Raw genomic sequence first — 11007 nt, forward strand, 5'->3', positions numbered from 1 at the left:
AATATGGTTGTATTAGGATTAATAAGTAAAGTGAGTGGAACATCATTACCACTTAATATTAGCTACCAAATATTGTTAATTTATTTTAATATAGTTTCTTGCACTCATATTCTGAAAATATAACTACAGATGAAGGGAATGTTTTTAAGCTTTGAAAATATATGTTTTAAGAGAAAATTATGATACGTCAATATTGGATTTTCTAATTTCAATTGGTTTCAAAGGAAACTTTAAACTGTGAGTAATCAAAAAATAGTTACTTACCTAATTCACAGTTCTTTCCTTCAAATCCAAGTCGACACCAACATTCATAGGAATTAATGTCATCCTTGCAACTGCCACCATTTAAACATGGATTGGACTCACACTGATCTCCATCTTTGAGGTAGGTTAAAAATTGAATTAGCAGATACACTGCTTACAATGCCCAGTCCTCCCCTGCACAGACTTATGGGAATGGGACAGATTTTAGGGCCAGAGCAGAACTACTGACATGAAAACCAGCTGTCTATAGAGAGGCATGTGATGCTCCTGTCTTCCTGAGTTTCTAAAAGCCACCCAAGCAAAGGTTTCTAGGCTACCACTATCCTAAGAAATTGTCCCAAGGAAGGCATGTACATAGTTTATGTAATCCAAGGGAAGAGGGAAAAGAACATTTTTTTTGTATAGAAATATCAGTATATTGTATAGAAATATCAGCATATTGTGAGAAATATTTTCAATCCTTCCTTATAAAATGATGGCAGAGTTAATTCTAAATCAAATTGAATTACTTCAACAAATATTATCCATATGTCATACAAGGCCTACTCTTTCACAGGTCTTGCAGAACAAGTTGAACTAAATAATATATGGTGTTTCTACTCTAGGAACTGGCAGTCTAGGCATGGAGCAAATGTATCTGCTTCCTTATATTGTCATTTAACTTTGAAGTGTGGTATGCAGTAATGCTCCAAGACAATAGAAAAGATGCCAGGAGCATCTGTTACTGCTTAGAGATAGTCTACGATCTACAAGTTAGGTTCCCAATGGTCTAGGTAAAGTGAGAAAACAGCATTCAATATATCATAAAGAATTTAAAAAGATTCTACAGTGTGCTTTATCATGTATAGATTGGCTATGTTTTCATTCTATCTTTCCTGGAGTTTCTATATTTGCAGAGTTCTTGAAAGCCTTTGAAGACACTGGTGGTAAGAAAACAGGAGGAAGAAATAAGCGAGAGGGGAAGGGTCAGGATGAGAAGGAATCTTTTGGTCTGGTTTCTTAGTGCTCTGCCTCAATCTCTACTTCTAAGGAAGCTTCAGGAGAAAAGGATGAATAGAACTGGAAAGGAGACTGGTACGCACTTTGAGCTAAGAAAAATAGCTCTGAAGAAAAATTGGACCTAGATCAGTAAGAACTCAATATATGAGAAACAAAAGAGCCAAGCGATAAAGATAACAATAAGAATCAAAGAATGAGAAAAGGGGGAAATCAAGGAGACATTTCTAATTACCAGTCATACTTAGAGTAAAACTCCCCGACATCTACTGTGTAGAGCCCTGCCTGTTCTCCCTCCTCTCTGTCAGAAGCATGTATCTAGGTCCCATTGACTAAGGGACTAAAATCCCTTCCTCAGAAATAGTCCCTCTCTGGAAAATCTGATTACAGTAAAAATTAGACCTTGTCTCCTTTGCCCCTTGATCCAGTGTGCTTTTGTACAGATGCTTCAATTTGTTCCAATTCTATGAAAACAAAATACGTTATCTCTGGTTTATTATTATTGATGTTCAGGACTGGTCTAAAAAACGAGCTACATTTGCACTTTATATTATAGACCAACAATTCTGAATTATTTAGGATGTTTCACTGAAAGGGTCTGGGCTTTCAGCCAGCTACGCAGGAACTCATTTGCTGAGACATATCGTTAAAATGAGTGTCATTTTATCCTGCATTTAGTCCTCCTTTGGGTTCTTGTCTGTGTGTACTTTGGGCTGAGGCAAAGCCATAGACAGTTGGGGTCAAAGACAACAAGAGACAAGACCTTGCCAAATGAGAGATTCCTGTTTAAGACTACTAGGCTCCTGTTTAATGAATAACTGTGTTTAGATTCAAAGGCCTTGAGGTGTAATAGCAAAAGCAAGGGGGTGGGCAGTGGAGAGCTTGGGTTCTCTTCTGGGCTTCATGACCCCTCATCTGGGTGACCCTTGGAAAGTCCCTTAACCTCTCTAAGCCTCAGTTTCCTCCTTTGTGAAATGGTGTTAATAATGCCTTTCTCACAGAGATAATGTGAGGGTTAAATGTGATAGGCATTCTGTAAACTATAAAGTGCTTGACAGGTGCTAGTTAATGTGGTTGGGTGATCATTTTTCTTCAACCAAGCTCTTTATGTGGTGAGTTGATGTTACAGAGTAGCACAGTAGTGAGGAGCCTGGGTGCCTGCTAGATGTGAGAAATGGCATAGACTACTTTTTTTTTTTTGAGACAGAGTCTTGCTCTGTCACCCAGGCTAGAGTACAGTGGTGCCATCATAGCTCACAGCAGCCACAAACTCCCGGGTTTAAGCGATCCTCCTGTCTCAGCCTCCTGAGTAGCTGGGACTACAAGCATGTGACCATGCCCAGCTAATTTTTCTATGTTTTGTAGAGATGGATCTCGCTTTTGCTCAGGCTGGTCTTGAACTCCTGGCCTCAAGCAATCCTCCATCCTTGGCCCCCCAGAGTGCTAGGATTACTGGCGTGAGCCACTGGGCCCAGTCCATAGGCTACTTTTGCAGTGATTAGGAATCCCAACTGTAAGTGAAAAGAGGCATGAAGTTTGTTTGTTTTTGTTGTTTTATTTTTTGTTTGCCAAAGCAGTAGTGACAGAATCATGCCCTTGATATTCCCCAGGTATCATCTGTACCTGAGGTCTAGCCAACAATGAACCTGTGTGACTTAGAAGACAGGGCCCATCTTCAAAATACTCTGCTGGGGGTGGGAGTAGGCAATGAAAGGATCATGGGAGTTTAAATACAGCCAAGAATATATATGTTTTTGAAAAGTAGACATTGATTTGCTTTTAGAAATAAATCCTAGGATTCAAAGTTTTGAATTCAGTGGGAATAGAGAGTAAAAAGACTTGTTTGGACTAACTTTAGGAAATACCTCAGTAGAAATTGTCATGGTAGCATTTATCACCAAAAACATACAAAGGTAGATAAAGCAATATAAGAGTGAACCTCATTTTCTCTCATGCCTTAAAACAATAGTGGAGGAATTATGAGTTATGAGGGTAAGATAATGCCCAATAGTGTCTCCAGAATAGAAACTTGTAAAAAATAGAGTTGGATCTCCAACTGGTGGAATTTGGTGAATTTGGTGTCTAGGTTAATTTGTTTCTATCCATACAGATGGTCTTAGGCAAAATCAATCTTTGAAACTTACCTTCCCTCAAAATCCTACTGCTGGATTTTAAATGACAGTAATTTTAAAATTAGTTGTCATTAAAGTTTTGAATTTTCTTCCTTTTGGTCAGTTAATTGGACAAATATTTACTGAGTCCCTCTGTTCCAGATATTGGTCTAGGTGATAGGAATATATGAAAAAACAAAACAATTGAATATCTCTGCTAACATGAAGCCTGCATTCTAGTAGAGTAGGAAAAATAAATGACAAATAGTATAAGGAAATGATACGATACATTAGGTGGTGAAAAGTGCTATTAAAAATAGAACAGAACATGGGTGTCTAGAGTGGTGAGGCTACTGGTAGGCAGGTTGGAATATTAATAGATGATCAAGGTGGGCCTCATTGAGATGGTAACATTTGGGTGAAGGCCTGAAGGAAGTGAGGGAACCAGCCCAGGGGAAGCTGGGAACAACCAGATAAAGCATGTAAAATGGAAGCATTCCTAGAGTGTGCAAGGAGCAACAGGAAGGCCAGGATGGCTAGAGCCCAGTGTGTGAAGAGGAGCATCTTAGGAGAGGAGATGAGAAGGGCAATGTGAAGGGTGGGGAAGGACAATCACGGAAGACCTCGGTCAGCCATCTAAAAGAGGAGGACTTGGAAACAATAAACATTTAAGTCAATCATCGTTCTCTGATTCCTTAGGATTGCAAACTCTCATTAAGTCCTAAGATACAATCATTTCAGTTTCTTCCTTCCAGCTTCCTGGAGTGGAACAATGTTCTTTGTGAAGCCCTAGGGAGGAGCAAGCTTAACTGCCAGTTGATAGCTCCTACACTAGCCTAAAGCTGTAGTATATCACCGTTCAATCTTAGGTTAAAGGGTTGTACTGCTCTGTGTCCTTTTGATAGACTTTGATATATTATCTATTTATATAGAAAAAAATACAAATTCTTGAATGTTTCATGTATTAGCTAGAGAATAAAATGAATTGCTTACCAACATACTGCTTCCAAAATTCAGTCTATAAAGAAAAAAATGAGGACAAGTTAATGGTAGCATCTAAAGTGCTTTGGTGTTGATTTCTTCTCTTTTATAATACATGTATATGTATGGATATTTTAAAATTCCAAAGAGATGTGTCTTTTTTAAGGTTTTATATTCTTTGCTCTGCTTCTGAAAGATATTATATAGAAATACTCACTGTTCTTTCAGTGTTTTCAAAAACTTCTCGTGCTTCTTCAAAACTACACTTTTCTTCTATACATTCTCTTTCAAGGTTCCCTCGAACAAACTCTTCCAATTTACCTGAATTATACCTCTTTGGCCGACTCAGAATTTTGTTGGCATTTTCACGATCAAGAAAAACTGAAATTTAAAAGAGCTATACTTTAGAAAAAAGAAAAAATCATGAAAATTAAATACATCTCTTAAGAAAGACTTTGTTTTTAATCCAAGTAATCTCAAAGCCAATTTCTCTTTGGGGCATAGAGCCAAAATCTGTGATGTTTCCACAGTACTGTATGCACACGAAGATTTAGGAATTAAAATTCAATTTTGCTTTTAGTCAGGAGAGTTCCAGTAATAAAAGGTCAGATTTTCAAACATATTTGAATTTACTTTGGATGAAAAAGAAAGTTCTCAAATAAGCAGTTAACTTCACAGTTTGTCATCACTTGAAAATAGCTCATCGCAGATCCTTGCAAGGTGATCCATCACCCTGGCTGGGCTGTGTTTTCAGGATGCAGTTGCCCAAATGACTTTGCAACAAATGTCTCCTGAAGAACAGACATTTAGGCAACTGTGGTCCAGCTGTAAATGTGACTCCAGTGTCTCTCACTAGATGTTAAATAAAAACCACTGCATTAATTTTTTTTATCTTTAGACCCGGAACACCTTCAGTTAGCATGTGTTATAGGAATTCCAGTGATTTAAGCATTTCTCGGGAATTCAGGATATAGTTTATTTTAGCTATGATTGCCTAGTCTGTAGGGTCACTCCTGAACTCTGGAAGGTTGAGGTCTCTGTCTGAATTCTGTTCCTTCTTCCCTCTCTCCCCTGTCTGTCTCTCTACATGTACAGTTGTACAGTCATGTGCCATTGTTTTAGTAAACAATGGACTGTATATATGATGATGGTCCCATAAAATTATAATACTGTATTTTCACTGTACTTTTTCTATGTTTAGATATATTTAGATATGCAAATACTTGCCATTGTGTTATAATTGCCTACAATACCCAGTACTCAGTACAGTAACATGCTGTATAGGTTTGTACCCTTGGAACAATCAATAGGCTTTTCCATATAGCTTAGGTGTGTAGTAGGCTAGACTACGTAGGTTTATGAAGTACACTTTATGACGTTTGCACAATGATGAAATCACCTAATGATGCATTTCTCAGAATGTATCCCAGTTAAGCTATGCATGACCGTAAACACACACATGTGTGTTTATATATATACATGTGTGTGCATATATTTTATATATATGTAAAATTAATAAGAGGAACTCAAGAAGTTGCCTGGAGTTGTTTCTTTCTTCAAGAGACTAGCAATATATCTGATGCCATTTCAACAGGACCAAGTGCTTATAAGATCAACTTTCCAGGGCATTTGGGACTACTTTCTCATTAACTGAAAAAAAAAAAATGAACTAAACTTTAGTCCCTTATTTTCATTGCAGCTGTTCACTTTATGGAGTGTTCTAGTCCCTCGATGTCCTTGCTTTTCTCTTGCTCTGCAAGTCCCCTTTGAGCTCACTTTTTCCCGAATTTAGCCTAGATGTTTTCTCTTCAACTCTTCACTTGTCAACTTTCTCAATTCCCTTCACCCCTTTGCAATGCTGCGCCTCCCCTGCAATCCCAACCTCTAGATCAGTGCCACCATCTGCCTTCCTTCTTCTCTTCCCAGATGGCCCAGCACCATGGGGGGAATCACCAAGCTACAGATAGGTGCCACCACATATTGATGCCTCCCAGCCTCCATCAGGCCCGACTCTCTCCTTGGCAACTCATTACTCGGCCCTGGGCACTCCTAAATAGCATCCATACCGGCATCCATTTACAGTTGTCCCTCGGTATCTGCAGAAGATTGGTTGTAGGACCCCCCGTGGATACCAAAATCTGTAGATGCTCCAGTCCCTGATATAAAGTGGCATAATATTTGCATATAACCTATGCTTATCCTACTGTATACTTAAATTATCTCCAGGTTACTTAGAGTGGCTAATACAATGTAAATAGTTGTTATACTATATCATTTAGGGAATAATAGCAAGAAAAAAAGGTCTGTACATGTTTAGTACAGACACAGCCATCCATTTTTTCCCCTGAATATTTTCAATTCACAGTTACTTGATTCTGTGGATACGGAACACATGGATAGGGAGGACCAACTGCATGGTGTGTTTAAGTGAAAAAACAGGGTTTAGAATCAGATCAGACAGACCTGGGTGGTTTGAATCACGTATCTGCCTCCTATTGACTGTGTGACACTAGACAAGTCACATAAACTCTGAACCTTACCTTTGTCAAATGTAAAATGGGTATAACAGTAGTATAATAAGAATGTCTACCTCAGTGTTGTTGACAGGATTAGTGAGATAATGTGTAGGCTGGCATATGCTGGTGGACTCTTTTTCTCCCTACTCCTCTCATGCTGGCTTTCTTTTTAATTTTCTCAATTCTCTTTAGCTCTTTAATACAATTTTGTGTAGCTCTTTACTTACATTCTCCCATTCATATAATGAAATGACTATTGTCACAATTAGCAATGACCTCCTAAAGGATGATTTTGAGTTCAGTATTTACTGACTGCTCTAAATCATTTCCAATTGTTGATCTGCCTTTTCAGTAAACTCTTTCCATGAAATCACTTTATTCTGGTTCTCCTCTTGGCTCTAACTCTTTGTTATCCATCCACCACTTGAATCAGTTAACTTTCTTCTCTGCCTAGCCCTGAAATGTCCAGGGTTCTCCCAGGCACCAGCCTCAGTCTTTTCCCTTTTCACTCCACACATACTTGCCAGGGCTGGGACTAAAACGGGGTAAATAAGACGTCTAGGGCATAACATTTAAGGGGTCCTCACTCTCAAGGTGTGCAAGTACATTTATGCCCTATGGGCCTTGCTCCCTGCACACTAGTCTGGCTCTAACCCTTTCAGCAAAATTTACTGAGCACTTAACCACTACTGCCAGGCACTGTACTAGGTGTCACAATATCTTTACTCCTTCTCTGGGTGTTCACACACACATGGCTGTAACTGCTGTTCATACAACACTGTGTCCCAAGTACCCACCTCTAGTCAGATATATCGTCTGAATTTCACATCATCTTTCCAGCTCTGTCCGTTGTAATGTGGCCAGCGATAGCTGATGTTTATGTAATGCTTCTGTTGTGCTGGACACTGTGCTTAGTACTTTCCATTATCTCACTTCCTCCTCACAAGAGTCCCATGAGGTAGGCACTGCCACCTCATTTTTGTAAATAAGGAAAACTGAGGTTCAGAGAGGCTAAATGCTTTGCCCAAGGTAACATGCTAAAATATCAGAGCCATGATTTAGACTCTGGTAGTCAGACTAAAGGGCCCATCCTCTTAGCTACTATGCTGTGTCGCATAATCACATCAAGCTCAAAATGCTCAAGACATACTCTGTACGCTTCCCCTTCCATACCCAGATGCTTATTAAGTCAGGTCATTTCTACTTCCTTAATATCATTTGAATTCCCCTTTTCTTTGTCCAGCTGCTGCCAGGTTCTGGCCCTTGTGTCTGCCCTGGATGATTGCAATACCCTCAGGACTGCTCTCCCCTAGTCTTGGCATCACCCTCATCAGTTCATCAGAGTGCTGCCGGACTGAGCATCCTAAATCAGCCAGCAGTGGTACTCCTTATGTTTACACTTCTGATAGCTCCACATTGCATTTTACTGTCCAATCTCCTTAGTTTAGGGCCTTTATTATCTGTTGACCCAGCCCTGCCTAGTTCTCCTGCCTTACTTGTCATAGTCAATATTCAAACTATACAGAATTCATGAAATATCTTACATTCTTGTAGATCTGGGTCTTTGCACATGAGTGATCCTCTCTGCATAAAATGCCTTAGATAAGACTTTTAAGGAGAGTGAACTCCTACTCATCTTTCAAGACCCTGCTCAAAATACTGTCTGTCAAGTGTTTCGCCATTTAATGTATTCCTTTCTCTATGATCCCTTAGCACCTAGTATACATTTTGTCACATTATATTGAAATTTTTCACCTGACCTCATGGTATTTTAGGTAAAAGAGGGAATTTGGTTTATCCCCATGCCCCTAGTACCCTGCCGAAGTACCTGGCACCATAGTAGTAACTCAGTAATGTCTGAATGAATGAAAGATAGCTTTGATCCATACACTTTACAAAACAGAATTGGTTTTACAGAACAGTTTTGATTTCAAAATTCCAAATTGATGCAATAATTCCTAACAGCAGCAGCCATGAAAATGCAGCATCTCAGCAAATCACTCCTTTTAGATGCCAATGACAGCTTAATAACAGAAAAGAGTGCTGCATCAATACTGTCTATCCTTAGGGAAATTCCTCTGGCCCTCTCCTCAAGGACCTATTATCTCTGACTATAATGGCTCCAGAATCACACTGCCTTTCTCCTTAGTATTTTCTGGGGGTTATATATTTAACCTCCCTTCACGTTTATCTCTAGTCATTATTTCCCCAGCTCTGAAATCCTAGCTCCTCTTTCTTTGTATCTATCCTTTTTCCAACATCTGATGTCTTCAGGGGGGCAGCAGCCCTCTTGTAACCTTCACCATCTCACCACTTATCTCTAAGAAAAGGTTTTGATTCTTTGTCCTCCCAGATGTCACACTGATGAGCTGTCTAATGACATTGCTTTATGTCCTGCTTTGTGAGTTTTCCAACAAATTTTCTTTATCCCTTGACTCTACCCACTTTGATAGTTTAACCTCTGTATTCTCGCATCATTATTTTAGCATTTCAGTCTGATTCCACAGCTGACATCATGTCTGGAGTGGGAACCACAGGGCCAGTCTGCTTTCTGGGGACGCTTAGGGTTGGCACCCCTGATCCTGGTACTGTCAGCTACTAGATTTGATTTGAGAAGGTTGACAAGTGAGTGTGATACATGCTTCCTGTGAGAACATGCTATTTGTCCAAATGTGATAATTTCTTCCCTGTGTGCCTTCCTCTGGGGAATATATAAAGTCTGTAGTTGTGAAAAAACAAAATGATATACGTTACATTAACTAAGGTCTTACTCTTTACATCAATTCTTGGACTTGCTTTTCTCCCCTAGGGAGCTCAACTAAGCATTGTGTTTCTCCAAATATCGACTCTAAGATGTTTGGAATAGAGACAAGATTATTTTTTTCCTAATCCATGAAAAACTTCAGTAACATATAACTACTTACTAATGAAATGTTAATCTTGGAGTTTTAACTAAAACTTTAAATTGAAGGTATATAATTTTAAAAATTAGGGACATGCCTCATTACATAGTTCCAAAATTTTGAAATGCAGCATATATCTTAAAATCAGATTTTTTGTGTAAATAAGACCATTGTTGATGGTTTTAATGTTTCCTATTTTGATTTCAAAGGGGTGAGTCAAAAAAACCCAAAAATATATAGTTAATTTTTCCTGCATATTCTTTTGTTTCCTTGTTAAAATGTTTTCCCACTTTTAATTTTTTAATCAAAGAGATGAATATTTTTTAAGAGGAATGACATTGTCAAGTCATAAGCTCAATGGTATTCATTAAATAAAAAATGTATTATAAGCATTGTAAATCTATTTAGCTTTAAAAATGAGGAAGAAGAAAACCCAGCTACCAGAGACCCAGTACTTACTAACCCGCAATCATGCAATCATTATTTAGTGAAGAAGACACCACCAGAAATTTCTATATCTAAAAGACAAGCATACTCAATATATTTTTAAAAGGAAACCAACCTGCACATTCAGCACTGAGTAGATATCCTAAAAGGCAAATGGTGACGAGGCCTGGTGATTCTGCCATGATCATGTTCAGGCACTGCATAACCTTTGCTAGTAGATTGTGCAAGTGGCGAGGTCGATCAGTTGTTCCAAAGTACAAGCTGAGCTGTATTTACTTCTGGGAAATAATATCCATTTCCCTCAGTGAGTCTTTGGACTATTTCTAATGGTCTCTTGGGTCAAGTGAAGAGAATAGGAAGTGGTCATCATTAAGCTTCATCTGTGATTTCATGGGTTTCTGCCATTGTGGCTGATTTGAGGCCAAAGCAAGAAGTGACACATCTTCAGAATGGAGCTAGGCATAGTGGCTACAGTTGCTGTGGCAGCAAAATTGATCAGTGGGACCCATCTTATCTTTGTCAGGGAGCACTCATGTCATGTAGTTGAAAAAAAGGGAAAAAACAGTCATTTGATCATTCACCTAAAAATACTTTAAAATGCGTTTATATACGCTGAATCACTGGGTGAATCCTTTATGCTCCTCCTCATAATCAGGGGTTTACAAACTGTGGTGTGCCATGTACCCATATGGTGAAGCATATGGGCTCTATCAGAACACATGTATGTATGTATCACACATACATATATACATATGTACACATACTTATTATATTATGTATATATAGATA

General features: G+C 38.6%; 1 protein-coding gene across 1 annotated transcript in view; it reads right to left on the reverse strand.

Annotated features, from left to right (window-relative positions):
* The window catches only part of F9 (coagulation factor IX), a 32396-nt gene extending 21955 nt beyond the window's left edge, over window positions 1-10441 (reverse strand). Inside the window, exons 1-4 of the mRNA XM_012665307.1 lie at window positions 10334-10441; window positions 4570-4733; window positions 4365-4389; window positions 265-378 (exon numbers count right to left, since the gene is read on the reverse strand). Coding sequence (XP_012520761.1) covers window positions 265-378; window positions 4365-4389; window positions 4570-4733; window positions 10334-10421 — 391 coding nt within the window. The 5' untranslated portion in view covers window positions 10422-10441. The remainder of the gene's footprint in view (window positions 1-264; window positions 379-4364; window positions 4390-4569; window positions 4734-10333) is intronic.
* Window positions 10442-11007: the final 566 nt, after the last annotated feature.

The sequence above is a fragment of the Propithecus coquereli genome, unplaced genomic scaffold (genome assembly GCF_000956105.1).
Source record: "Propithecus coquereli isolate 6110/MARCELLA unplaced genomic scaffold, Pcoq_1.0 Scaffold99, whole genome shotgun sequence".
Lineage (NCBI taxonomy): Eukaryota > Metazoa > Chordata > Mammalia > Primates > Indriidae > Propithecus > Propithecus coquereli.